This window comes from Diorhabda carinulata, chromosome 7 (assembly GCF_026250575.1).
Source record: "Diorhabda carinulata isolate Delta chromosome 7, icDioCari1.1, whole genome shotgun sequence".
Classification (NCBI taxonomy): domain Eukaryota; kingdom Metazoa; phylum Arthropoda; class Insecta; order Coleoptera; family Chrysomelidae; genus Diorhabda; species Diorhabda carinulata.
Genome location: NC_079466.1, coordinates 17,300,298 through 17,315,897, shown reverse-complemented (window position 1 = coordinate 17,315,897; position 15,600 = coordinate 17,300,298). Strand labels below are relative to the sequence as shown.

At 30.0% G+C, this 15,600-nt stretch overlaps 1 protein-coding gene across 1 annotated transcript in view; it reads right to left on the bottom strand.

Moving 5' to 3' along the window:
* Positions 1-7,358: 7,358 nt before the first annotated feature.
* Positions 7,359-15,600, bottom strand: part of LOC130896343 (homeobox protein Nkx-2.2a-like) — a 43,487-nt gene continuing 35,245 nt past the window's right edge. Inside the window, exon 4 of the mRNA XM_057804353.1 lies at positions 7,359-15,576. Within this exon, the coding sequence (XP_057660336.1) occupies positions 15,354-15,576 (223 nt within the window). The 3' untranslated portion in view covers positions 7,359-15,353. The remainder of the gene's footprint in view (positions 15,577-15,600) is intronic.

Sequence of the window (15,600 nt, the reverse complement as noted above, 5' to 3'; positions counted from 1 at the left end):
CTTCGAAAACAGTGACAGGTCTAAGATTAATATATATTTTTTCATAATTCCTCTATAATTGTAAATAGTTTGGATATATTGTTTCTCATTTTAAATATAGTCTTAGTGAGCACTTCTCTTCGATAAGCACCAGCATAACTGATAATGAGAGCAACTGGAAATCCATATACTAGTATTTCTAGTTTTATCACCAAGTGCACGTTGTCATCAGCTTCAGCAATAAAACGAAGAATGAGTTTTTAGGTCATAACCTTGTGAAAATGTTTTCAAATTAACTTTCAAATTAACTCCACATTTATATCTACACGAAAGCAGGCCTTCAACTTAGAATATATGGACCACAAAGTGGATGATTTTTTATCTTTACTTAGAATTTCGATATAAGCAAGCATAATATTTTCGGTTATTGCTTGCACATTGTTAGCGTCGCGCTATAATCGAAATTTCTGGTACTAATACGGTACGCAACTTTTTGGAAGAAAATTATTTATTGCCTCTTCTGCCACTTTATGTAATTCTGGAGGTGTAAAATTAAATTCTTCACCTCGTTCTTCACCCATCCTCTTGTATTTTTATGGAAAACTCTAGCAGAAATACGGAAGGATGGCATTACTAAAATATTTTACTGATCACACCCTAATTATTTTTCATTTCTCACCTATCCCATAGACAGGGTCACCTTATATTAATCCATATTTTTTAAATAGAATCACATTAGTATATATAAATGCAAAGAAATGTGACTGTAGGATTCCTACTACGTTTGTCCTACGTTTGTCGCCAAAAAACTGACTTTTTTATGAAAATAAAAACACTTATATTACTGAGAATATTATTGTTGACCAAACGATACATATATTTGCTGACACCAATCAAGAATTTTATTTGAAAATGAACTCAACAATTAGTGATAAAGCTGCTCAAGCGTCACCCAATTGCGAAAAGTCCAGAGTCCAGTGAGAAGTGGGCAGTGCGTTGAATATGAGTCAGTCTGCTGTTTGCAGATTTTACCGTCATCACACTCTGATATTTTAGTTCTACTAATATCAATTCTCATAATCAGGAGCTATGTAAGTTGTAGTTATTTATAGGGGCTTTTTCATCAATACCTGTAATGTCAGTGCTTAAGAACTATCAATATATTACTTTTTTTGTCAATTTTCAAATTAATTTCTCTGCATTCATGCGTTATCGAAGTTAATTATGATTAGCACGATATTTTTCTATAACTGAATGATAATATCAACCTTGTTTTTAAATGTTTACATAAATGATAAGCTATATGATGAACTTTGATTCCATGTTAATCATTTAGAACGTATCATGATTGATTTGATAGTAGCTACAACTTGTTATCCATTGCACAAACTTTTAAATTCAAAAATGTAATTTGAAATACGTTATAGTTTAAATTGTTTAAGAGTAAAAAAGAGTATATTTATTAAATTCGATTGTGAAACGTAGAACAAAAAAATTATCGGTATTTCTTCAAAGGGAATATGAAATATCGGCTGTCGCTGAAAAAGATAAATAAAACAAAATTTTTTATCAAGAATAAAGGTATTTGAATAACACGTCACAGCAACACGTCTTCTTAGCATAATTTCAACCAATTCGTGCAATTAATTTAGTACCATTTCTGCCCAATGTTGTGAGAGATTTCCAAACTCATGTGAATCAGATCAAGTGTATTGGAGAAGCGGTAGATGATAAAAACCTTGTTTTTAATATCACCACATCTCTATGTGGTGGTATGGGTGCCTATAGCTGCATGAAAATATTTCTGTTGGCTACCTTTCATATACAGGGTATTCCGGAACTTGATGTAAAAAATTCGGGAGTGAGTAGATAATGTGACCACCGATTGCGAAATCAGAACTTATATTCGAGTATATTTTCTTAATTATACATTCGAACATCATGAATTTTCAATGGATCTTTATGATGTCCATGTAGTGTGTTTGACGGAATCAATAATTCTACACTACTATTTGAAGGCCAGGGGCAGCTCATGCCCAATAGTTAACAATCCGTAACTTTTACAGGGACAATTTGTACATTCTAAAAATAGCAAAATTAATTTTTCAATCGATTCTCAACAAAAAGGCACTCATTGTTTAACTCGATAAAATTTATGGTTTAGGAGATATGTAGATTGTTAGATCGTTGTACAAGCCAAGGAAACCGTTCGGCATATAGAAATATTATGAAGAAAATAATTATCATAAATTGTAATTATTTACTAAAAATACTCACAGAAGGTCTTGAAACACAATCAAACATTTTTAATTGAGAACATCGTGTTACTTACATAAGGAAAAAATTCAGTTGGTTAGCCTACAACTTATCAAATAAAAATGAAAAAAACAATATTAAATGTTCCATATCCCAAGATTCTACCTTATAGCCTCACAAAGTTTATTCTTTCGTTCATTTCATTCCTTTGTTTACCGGTGTTGCTTTTAAGATATCTCCACAAAATGAATCCATTGTATTCAATTCAGGGGAACTTGGGGGCCATTCAAATAGACCTCCTCGGCTCATGCACGATGGAGTCCCTCTCTACTTCCTTAATGACATAAAAAATAAGTTTTTCTGATAGATGGATTACTTATTACGAAACTACTTCCAAAAGAGATGAATTCGAAGAAGAGACACAATAAAATGACCAAGAAAATCTTCCGATTTATCGCCTAAGTTTGTTGAAAAAGAAAACGTTACAGCACATCATTTTTTGCAATAATTGTAGAATAAACAAATCTGGAATTGTGCGGCCTTGGCAGTTGTCTTTATCATTTGATAATAGATGAGAAACTGAAAATATATACAGGGCGAACTCCTAAAAAATTCATTAATCTTGGAGTAACTGTACCTACATTAACAACGTAGTCGTAACAGAAATAATAGGAAGTTACTTTATGAGCAGACTATGTCATTATCAATGCGATCAACGTCAGTTTTGTCATTAGAATTTTTTTGTTTTCTGTTAACAAAGTAAGTGTTAAAAATTTTGTCATTACTAATTGATATTAACAATAAAAATCAAATACCTCATTAGAACATATTACATCTAGTTTAATGATAACAAATTTCTGAGACATGTGAAAGTAAAATAAGATAAGAAGCCTCTGAGAATTATGAAGTAGCTATTATTATATTCCATTGTAAATTATCTCAATAGTAGTGCATTTTACTGAACAGGAAACAAAGGATAATATTAACTGTAATTCAAGTGTCTTGTTAAGATTTGATCTTTGTAAATTACTACTGGAATATTGAAAACAATCATCAAAGTTATTATGAGTTTTAGGTCCACTTGAATCCCATGAGTTTAAGTTCTATTTTAATAATATTTTGGGGAATTTAATATTAATAGCACTATATGTCGCTTTTTCCATTTGCTATTAATTCAGAGCACTGCTCAACGGTGACGACACATCCAGTTATCGAAAAAAGCAGGCGATCATTTCGATTTCGAGCGCGATCAACTTTAGTTGGATTTGGCTCGTCTTGAAAGACCCATACAGTCGATTGTTGTTTAGCTGTGGGTTCATATCCATAAATCCATAATTTGTCGCCTGTCACGATTATATAGACATGTTTTCAACCATCATGATAAAATCTTATCAGCATTTCTTTGTACTAATGGACATGACCTTTTTTGAGCGATTGTCAAATTATGCGGTATCCAACGTGAACAAATCTTTTTGACATCAAAATGTTCATGCAATATCAAATGTTTGCGAATGAAACTAATGCTTAAGTCTACCTCAATCTCACCGTATGTCACATGACGATCTTGCAATATCAATTTTGGCACATCAACGATATTTTCTGCAACAACAGCCGACTTTGGGCGACCTTAACGAAATTCAACCTATAGAGAAATCTACCACCATTGAATTTGCAAACCAGCAAAACACGGTGCCTCGAGGTGGTGCAAAAGTCGAAGCGAGAGGATCAGCTGTTGGTTTAATCCACGTTGAAAATCATAGAAAATCATCGCATGAGAATATTTGCGATCTAACTCCATTTTTGGGCCTAGATGAATGTTTCAAGTTTCTGTAATTAGCTAAAATAGCACTCGTATGACACGTTCTGGGTACGTTCATCTTTAAAAATGTTAAACTTTATGATGGCAATGTCAGATTTAACATATTCATATCAGTGCTGCCATAACTTAAGACTTAAGTAGAAGCCCCCGTAGTTGCTTTTCAATACATTTCATATTTGTGTCTAAATACTGAATGATGCACGCCATGTTCTTCCGCACACAACACTGTACTTACTTAAAACAATATTATAATATAACTATTTCATTTAACACATTTGTCGTTGCTTTACGTTGTTCAAATATTATATAAAATAGTTCATGACTATTGCAGGTTCACTTGGTGAATAAAATGTTAAAACAGCCCTGCAATGAATCAATCAATTATTCAGTTTGCGTTCATTAATCCATTGTCTGATTCTGTTGGTTTAACGGATTAGTTCAATGGTTAGTTCGGTTTCCGTGAGTAACCGTTCACTGTCACATCAATTAACATGCTTTCATGAAAATTTCCGTTCCTATTAAAATTTGAATTCTAGTTGAATACCCTATTTCGAATTTGTAATATATAAAATAAATATTTTTAGAATTCGAAAATAATGATAGGATTAATCACTAACAATAAAATGAAGTTTAAGTTATAGATATAGAGGAAGAGGAACGAAACAAACACGTGAAAATAATATTATGTGAATAAGAACAAATATGTCATGTGAAAAACTACTGTCATATTTTAAATGTATTCAAACATAACAAAACAAAATATAATTCTAGAGATATTAGGGTAGGAAAAAAATTTTTGGAAAAATCTGCAAAATCAACCATAATGCTGGGGCTGGGAAAGAAGTCGAACAAATTCTACAATTTGTTACTAGAATGTTTTTTTACAATAAATGTATTGTTCATCTTCCTTTATTATTCCATTATTAGCTTCATTGTCATCATTGAAACTTCATTATTTCCTTATTTTTCTCACATCTTTCTGATTTGTGGATTTGTCAAGATATTTTCTTTCTTACTGTACTGTAAAGTCGACTTTACAGTACTAATTTTAGACCGGAAAATGGTACTTCACGGTATCCTTATACTTTACAGTACTCTTAAATTCTCCCAATCCCAATATTTTCAAAAATTCCATATGTCTGCCTTTGTTTACAATGTTACCTCATTGACTTCTGTTAATTTTTATTTTTTAATTAATAAGAGAATAATAAAGGAACTATTTTTCAGTAAAATTGGCGAATATAACACGTAAATAACAATTTCACACTAGTTACATGGAGAAAAATCTAGATTAGTCTAAAAATACGACGTAAAAAAATCATATTATTTTGTAAACATGTGTCAGCGTTTATTTTAATATAAACATAGGATTGTTGTAAAAACTTTTCAATGAATTTTGTTCATTCAATAATGAATCTAGTTCATTCAATGAATGTTAGTTAATTTAATCGTGAAATCAAGTTCATTCGCTTCTAAAATTGTAAACTTTTTTTGTATTGATAAAGTTTTTTAAAAAAAATTTCGAAAGTTTATAATTCACTAGTTACGTGAAGAAAAATTTAGAATATTCTAAAAATTAATACGTAAGATCATATTTAGTGAACATGTGTCAGTCAGCATTTATTCTAATATAAAAATAGGAAATCGGAAATTAGTATATTACACTATAAGGGCCGAAAGTTAAATTTTCGGCCCTGCTGGTCATGATGCCGAGGCGTATTTCCAAATATGTTCGCCTTTGTTGACGATGTTACCTAAGTGACTATTAATTTTTATTTTTTTATATAATAAAAGAATAATCAAAGAAGCTATTTTTCAGTAAAATTGTCAAATATGAAATTTCATATTTTAATATTTTACTTCTTATTTAAAACTGAAAACAGGATGAAAAAAAAAAACATTTAACGAAATACGTAGTTATTATTACGGTACTCGATTAGATATTCTTGACTCGGCTCCTTCGTCGCCTCGTCCATAAACATCTATCTCGTACGGTACTAAATCACTTCCCGGATTTATAACGTAAATAACTATTATTTAATTCCTCTAATTTTCTTCATTACTTAATTATGATTAGAATGTAGTCAAAATTATAAACAAATAAAACCTATAAGTGTCTAGATTAAAAGCGGCACACACATTAGTTGACCATAAGAGAAATGATGAAATAATGGAGATATGTGAAATCCAGCATGTAGTGAGATGGGCGAAAAATGGCCGAAGGGAATGGAGAGACCACGTGGACAGAATGTCAGATGACATATTAGCAAATATTGCAAAGGAAAAAAATCCGAATACATCCCGACCACCAGGACGACCACCTACAAGATGGTATGAAAGTTGCTCTTTACCATCCCAGCTGCAGCTAGGTAACCATTGATGCAAACCCAGGACGAAGTCCTAACGTTCGATGAAGGAAAAGAAGTCTCTAGAATGTCATGTTATTTAGGTTCAAAACCTCGTATGTCTGGCTATGAAGTTTATAATTATATTTTTTAGTAGAAATTATTAATTACTGGTTAATCAAAGATCAGTTTACATAATTAGTCTACCGCACTTCATACCTCCTGCAAAATTAGTCAGACTGGCTTAGGAAGTTTTGATAGTAGGCCGGCAAAATAATATTCACAGAAAGTATGTTAAATATATGTGTTTCAGGTCTGACAATAGTCATCCTCCTCAAAACATACTATTACAAAGCTTTAAAGGTTACAGTTTAACCTAAACGATCTACCGACTAGACATATATGTTCTTGATTTGATTCTTGATATCTAAATTGACCAACTTTTTTAATATTTACATCCATTTTTGATATGAAAGGGTGATCCGAACGTGAATCATCTTCAACATCACCTCGGTCATCTTGAGAACGCTTAAGCCCCTGAAAAACTCGTGAATAATCATTGCCATATGCTTGCTATACTTGCTAACTTCTTGCGTAATAAATTATGAGTTTCAGTTGCAGTTTTCCCAAGTTTCCCGTGAAATTTCACAACATGGTAGACATCGCATTCAAAATAGTAGGTTTCAGGATTATCAGCTGATAGTGGTTAACCTTTGGCTAATAAGGACTTTTTCTGTAGTGTCGTTACTTCATCTAAATATATTATTGTTTATTATACTATTAAAATCAGATTTTTCCATGCTTTAGTTGGCTCTTGAGGACCTTAAGAAAATTTCAGAGTAGTACTGCCATTTTAGGGGGTAAAATATTTATTTACTTTATTTCACTTTTTTATTTACTACAAATACGAGCCAGTTGATAAGAAATTGTGAGAATGCAGACCAAAAAGAAATAAAAAGTTGTTAGTTTCATAATAGAACGTCTTTTATTTATTTTAATAAATTATATTTGTACACCAGGAGAAAAACAAGTACAGTGCGATAAAACAGTCAATTAAGTTTTTTATATCTTATCTAGTCTATACATAAATCTACCATCAATTATTTACACATATACATTTCTATTTTTCTTATTTACACAACATTAATACAAATATCTACGTACAAATAGAAGAATGGATTACAACTGGTTTTTGAAAAATACAATTGACTAGAATCTTGAAAATTATGAAATTATTGTATTTTTCAGTTGCAATAAACTTTACACCATTAGACTACTTTTTTATATATTTAGTTAACAAATAAAAGTATAAATATATATTACTTGGAGGTAGTAAGTATATACTCATCCAAAGAAGCTGTAGACCATTATAAATAAATATTTTTAAAAGAAAAGAAATGTCTGATTATTACTTGGAAAACTTGATAGAAATGCGAATATAAATTTTCATCACTGAGGTTCTAATAAAAATATTTATTCAATCTCCACTTTGATCATCTTCACCTCTAGTTGAAAAATTACCTTCTGTTACCGTATGAGCAAAATACACACTTATAGTTCATTTGTTTGTCGTGAAAGCAATAGAAATAAGATTAATCTTCAAATACAACAGTTTTTTCATGATATAAAATGATTTATTCCAATTTCCGGCTATTAATAGTATGAAATAGAGGTATTACCCATAGAAGTGGGGTGGTAAATAATAATCCTTATTGGAAAACTCTTTCCACTAGCTTATATGACCGCAAAGAAGCAAAAAAGTGAATTAATTCATTAAAGTTTAAAAGTATGTTCATAGTTATTCCCAACATGTACCATTAGCATCATAGTTTAAGATCAAAAGCTTTTAAAATACTGATAATCGAAGAAGTTTTAGCCTCAGTTAATAATTAATAAACATGAATTTAATTTCCAATGGGAGTCGCAAGATGGAAGATTAGCAATAATGGAAAAAGAAGGTATGTTTATACTTTATATTACAGGGGAAACGGATATTCTATATAGATTAAGCTTGACTGAATGAACGTCATATACTTATTATCTAGTGATACAAATCGGTTATAAAGCCTAGTATCCAATTGTGAAAGGTCTCCTTCTAATAATATCCTATATTGAAGTTGATGAAGGGTTTGTACATGGCTTTAAATTGTATGTAAGTTTATCAAAGATTACAATAAATTACAATTTGTACATAACGTCACCTATGTTATGGTTTTTCAACTAACAATTGCAGAAAACTGAAAGCAGCATACTCCCTTTATATAAAGAAATCCTTTGTTTCTCTCAAATACTACATTTAATTTATGTAATGGACAAAAAAAAGTGGGATCTGCACTATATCACTACCTACCTGAGCTTATTTGGGCGAGACATGGGCTCGTTACTAAGAAACATTTAAACTTGATTATGTCCAGCAAAAAAAGGCTATAAAACAATTAAAAACAACAAAAATGTGGTTCTTTGGGAATCATATTCCTTACCAAAATGTCTCGTAGAAAATTTATCTATTTATAATCATTTCATGCAAAGTTATGCACTTGACAATATAAATAAATGGTATATCTAAAACACAGCTCGATTAAAGTAGCGTATTATCTCCTATTTAAAAAAAAACGAAGGGAGACCATCTTTTGTTCTAAATATTCATTACAAAAATTTCTTATTCCTAAGTAATTACACCATTTTGGTGTAATAACAGTGAACTTTGGAAGTGATATTATGAACCTTTAATCATGACGCGTTTCGAACTAACTAAAAAGCTAAATATCCATCGATTGTGTGCAATTAATTGTATTTTTAATGAAGTCTTTGTGTGTTCATTTAAACTTTGTAAAAGTGTTGCTCAAACCTATTTTCCATTTGGTGTTAACGGAACTAGCAAATACTTAATCACAGTCTATCATCATTTGTTGAAGGTATCGATGGATACATTAGTTGATTAGGCATTTATTATATATTTTGAAACCGACAATGGATCAAATAAAAAGGAACCCGAATAATAATAAAGATTGAATTTCTATTTCGAATAAAATTATGATAGTTAAATTTTGAAATTTTGAAAGTGAAGGCCTCATTGATATTTTATGGTAGTATCTCACAAAAAGTGATGTACAAATGTCGCCTCATTTTTATTGCTTTCACTTAGATTACTTTCTTCGTGTTCTAAACGTATGAAGTGTATATAACGAGAAAACAACCTACAAAGATTGTTTCTTATCGTATGAAGTTTTATGAAATTTTTTATATTATGCTTTATACCATCAAAATTTTAATACAAAGTGAATAGAGGTAAAAAGTAAGATTATATGCTATTGCAACACATATAAAAGACAAAACCTTAATATCCGAAATCTATCCTCAACTAGCAAAATCACATAATATATCATTATATCAATGAAGTTTTCCAATTTTTAAATTTTAGTGAGACAGTCATATTTTAGTTCAAGAGATGGTTGCAAAAAACCGGGCCCATTGATTTACCTTATGTAGTATATATTCTAAATGATACTATAACTATTGAAAAAATTGAAAAAATGATTTTCAGACATATTTAGTCACCTAGCAAAATATTTTTTTAGTTATGGATATTAGTTATTATGTAAAAATTGCAAATATGTAAATTGTTATTTGCACTAGGTACATCGAAAACATTTATGAAGTATTAGAATATAAGTATAATCATGTGAAAAATTTGGTCTTTTTGAGTACAAACACCAAAGTTTTTGTAGTAAAAATTACCTTACTAGCCTCAGTAACTAGCATCTTGTTTTTTGTGTATTTAAGTACGTATGAAATATTTTGGAAAAGAGCTTTAGGTACCTGTATGCACTAATTCTATTATGAAAAATTTTACTAGTTGGGATTACTCATGAGTAATAGACAAAAATTAAAGTCCTATGCTGCTAAATCATAAAAGTAACAATGTAATCAGAAAAATCTACTATTTAGTTTCCATAAAAATCTAATCTGCAGATTTATCTGTTCAAATATTAAACGCATATCGGTATAATTAAAACATTATACGTCAATGTAAAACGATTGAATTCAAATCAAATTTAAGATAGGAAGATACGTATCTAAAAATTATATATATTTTTCTCAAACACCATTTTGTTAAGTTTTTAGTATCAACAGAAAAATAAATGATACCAGTGGTGTACAGTTAGATAAAAAAATGTCTCAATTAAAACTAGGAGTTAATTGAATAATAATCAAACCAAATGACTGCACAAATATCATGAGATAATTCAAGCAAACGTTACTGTAGTTAGATAAAATCATGTTTCAAATATTTTTTTAGGAAAAAGCTGAAAAATAATCGTAGAGAAAAATATTATTTGTGAATGAAATGATGTAGATACAATATTTAAAAACATTTTGTTTATTGATGAAGCCACTTTTGAAAATACGTTAAAGAAACCAACAAGCTGCTATTCGATCTATGAAAATCACAAACGGGATTTGCAACGTTTCCGAAAAACTAATCTGTCAACAACAGTCGCAAACTGTAAATAGTAAAAGTTAGTTCAATAGTTCAATCTACTAGATAACATTGTGTTCTGAAAAATGTAAAATTTTCAACAGTGAAATAGTTGTATCGTTGAGGCACTTTGAGAACAAGTAAGGAAAGCCAACAATTGCTGAAGTAAACGAGTTATTGTCACGAAAGCGCTTCATTTCAAGTCCAGCTATCCACTGTTGTAAGAATATTTAAAAACGGGAAATTTGAAATTAAGTTTGAAGAATTGAAGAAAACATCAATTCCGAAACTGCGAAAATTTATATTCAAATAAAAATAGTTATTAATACTTATAAATATCCTCTATAACAGGAACCACTACTAATCTAAATAATTCTATTAGAATAAAAGGATAAAACTCGATACAAGTTTCACAAATAACATTTGAGGTTATATTTATATGAAGAGAGTTTTGCTAGTCAGTGTTTCTGTTAGAAGTTTTTAACCACTTGAAAATGAATAGAATTTACAAATAAATTCACTGTGATGTATTCCCTCGATTTAAAATGGCTACAACTTATCACAAATATGATGATGATGATGCTTTTTACAGTGAAGATGTTATAAAAAATTATCGTACCGTGCTTAATTAGTTTGAACGTTTCAGTAGTGGAAATTTGGTTGCGATAGATTTGCATTCCTATGAACGACCTCTTACTGAAAAAACTAATGAAATTTTGCATTTTGGATGGAAATATATCTATATATAAGATATAAAGATATCTCTGACTTTAAAGAATCATTTTTAAAAGTTTAATATAGGACAAAAGTCGATGGGTGACGTACAAAATTCAATTAAATGTATAAATGTATTGAAACCTGGAAATCATAATGTAACACTTTATAGAAGTATACTTAAAATCAATAAATCATATTGGGTGATGTAAACTAGAAATGTAGATGTATAGAAATCTAGAAATTAAAGGAACTAAAAACTGGAAAAATATTATCTGTAAAAACCGTTCACAAACATCATATTTATGGAAATTAATTTTTTTTTGAATCTATACTGTTATACTATCATATAATTGAATGATTGCGCTACTAATTGACTCTTATGATTTAATAGTTATTCAGTGAAAATTTTAACTTGATTTTCATCATTTGATCGATAATTTCCAGTTTTGTTTCAGTTATTTTCTTCATTTCCTTTTCAAATCACGATTTTTAGTTATTGATTTGTACACCACTGGTTTCAGTATTAATAATCCTTAAAAATTGATCTGTCGTGATACCACGTACAAAAAAAGTCTTATCTCAATATAAAAGTATGTACGCATACATTATATTTTTCCATTTTGATAATAATTTGATTTTTATATCATTTTTCTGAAAAAAATAAAGTTGAATTGATATTCGGAGGTATTTTACAGCATGGTTCGACTTTTTATAGAACCATCACGATCCAAAAATAATAACATCAACCCACAATGAATATTATATTGAATGAAAGCTCATTCACGAATCTTTCTCAAACAAACCATTCGGGAAAAACTCTAATATGAATATATTGATTGTATTGCCGATGATTCATACTTTATACTCAAAAATTATTTTAATTGTTATATGTGGAATAGTTCTCAAGTTTGTAATAATTTTGTTGATTAATTATTGTGATTTTAAGTCTGTTCTGATTGAACATTTCTCAATATTTTTACCTTTCCCAAAAACTAATTTTCAATCGGTAGAGACCTAAAATCAAGACGATTTATTAACAAAAACCTATAAAACGATCTAAGAAGTGAAAATCTTAAAAAATCTATTGATCACACACTATTGTTCAATTCTGCTATTTACTGTATGGATATGTAATTGGATCAAAATCCAGAGAAAACAATTAAATGTAGAGTTCCTCTGATCTAACGAGAAAACATACACAATGAGGACACCATTTATGGAATGAAATCGTTGGATATTTACTTGTGAATCATGAAAAACGTTGGTATACGTGAATTTTTCAATTCTAAAGTTATACACGTAAATCCAAAATAGTCTATATTCTGCACTGCCACGAGGTAAGAAAAAAGATTCTACATTTAAAAGTCTTATTAACATATGTATTTAAGTTTTTTGAGCGATTCCGAGGAAAATTATTTTATTATGAACGTTCTTAAATTACGCGTATCAAACTGAACATTCCTCCAATATATTCTACTTTTCCATAAACATTTAATTTTGATAATTTACTCTCATGATAATCTTTCCAAAAAGCTACATACTAATTCCCTTTCTGCACATAATTTATACTTATCATGCTCTAATACGTCGACAGCCTTTAGAAACAGTCCCATTCATTTTTTCAGCCTCCGATATTCGCTCACTCGACGTCCAAACCAAAATCTCCTGATGCGATTCTGGAATTGGTCTTGGCGATAGAGGATGACACTGAATATCCAAAAACAAAAGCCGTTTCTACTATAGACAGAGTACGGAGGCGAATAAATCTCATCAAGTCACTCGGAGGAAATAATCGAATAAAAGAGAACGTTTACTGCCCCTTACTTAATCGCATATTAGAAAGGCTTTTGTCTTTATACCAATATAGGCATAGCTCTCAATTCGAGCTATCTAAGCGTGTTGCAAATTCGTACTGTCGAAAAGGGCAAAAATACAGCAGAAAACACTCTCGTCAATCCGAATATTTCCTTACCTTACTCGACGGTTTCCCTATTGCCGATAGAAAATAATGCAGCTGTACTGGCTCGTCTGCTTGCTCTCTCACATTAGAATACTTCGCTCTAGCGAACCATTATCGTTTCAATTTTGATTCTTAATTTTACCAGCAACAAATAGCAAGCGAAAACAAAACCCAAAAAACCTCTCAGCTCTATCTCTCCAGAGGAAAAAACTCCTATATCAGGTCCAACCGATAATAAAATCATATCTCCCAAACAAAATTCAATAATAACTAAAACAACTATAAAAAGATTCCAGCTTTATATATCCTAACAAAATCTCAACAAGTGACGATTATTGCCACGGGACCACTGAATTTGAATTTGATCTTCTTTTCCTATATGTTACGTACGGCTGATGTAGAAAAATTAATTTGGTTTATCTTAGGATACAAATAGAAAGTTTAACGTTGAACTTTTTGACAATTCTACTTTTGAAAGCTTTTAAATTAGAGATTACTATGAGGGCAGTTGGTTACAGCAACAGCGAGCAAAGAAATTTTTAGTTCTAGAGGTCAATCGAAGAAGTAAACGTGTTTTTAACAGAACTAATTGCTATTCAATGAAAAGCTTCATTTACTTCCTTGATTCGTAGGAAAATTGTTGATTGTAAAATTTAGAAAAATATAAGACGATCCCAAACTGATATAATTCATCTTCAAAAGAGAACAGAGAAGCTTGTTATACATTAAATCATATAACTTCAGTAAATTTGTGAGAATTATACTACCAAAATTACTTTTGTTTAGGTTCTTACTGAAATTTGTGAAAAAGTAGGGGGAAAATTACAAGGAAAATGTGATTTTGATTAAGATAAGTTATTAGTGTGTTTACACCGTATTTTTTTAAGGAGTCTCTATTTCGCATTATACGCTAGACGTTATAAGAAGGATTATTTGGAATATTTTGACTTGTTAATCATTCCATTTTGAATACGTGAGTTAAACAGATGAGATTAGCCTCAAGGTGTAGTTAATACTGAACATATAATATATCTATACATTAAGTATCGTCGAATGTAAAAGTCCCCAAAAGTACGTAATTGTGAAAAAATATTCATATTTATGTGGAAGTTAATTTCAATTAATTATTGTCGTTGAAGTGATCTTTTTTAATAAAAATAGAAAACCAGAAACAATAAATATATTCATTTTATATTTAGTTTTTAAGTTTAAACAGACTTTGTTCGTTCTAAGTACATTTAGCATTAAAATTAAGTTGTGTCGCTGGATTGTGGATTCACTCAGGGATCAAACAAACAAAAAATGTGCAGGCGAGAATTTAAAAATGGACTATTCACTCGAAGAATTATAAGGAAAAATGAAGATTGAAGAAAATAAATAAATAGGAACGGGCATACGAGCTGGAAATAGTTTGAAAATTTAAAACAAGAAAGTCTACTAATAGAGTGAATAAAGGAAATGTTCTGCATCAGAACATAAACAAAAAATAAACTTTCTAATATTAAATCTTTTCAAAATAGCTTTATTTTCCTTGCAAATTTGAGTATATATACTGTAATTATGTGAATAATTAGTTTTGGAAATAATAATTTTGATAAAGTTTTTCCCAATGATCTATCTAGTCCATTGAATGACAATAACGAAAGTACATCGAAAAACAATAAAAAATAATATTTAATGTGTTCATTACTTATTCAAATTTCTGTAAAAGCTCCAAATATCAAGATTTCTAACAATACCTCTACAGGGATAAAGAGTTATTCCATTTTTATAAAATGTCTGCCTTAATGATATGTTTTACCACCACACTCTAGGTTGACCGTAGAGTAAAGCATGTGATGTGTGATTTCCCATCATCATTGGATTTGGTATTGGAATATTATCATGTTTTTGGTTACCAGCCAGACATGGTTTACCATCGCGGACTAATACAGGTACAGCTACTCTCCTAGGAGAAGGCATGGGATTATTTTGTTGGTCGTGCATCCCTTTCTCGTGCTGAGCTCTTTTGGTTTTATATCTGAAACAAAAGAAATCAACTATT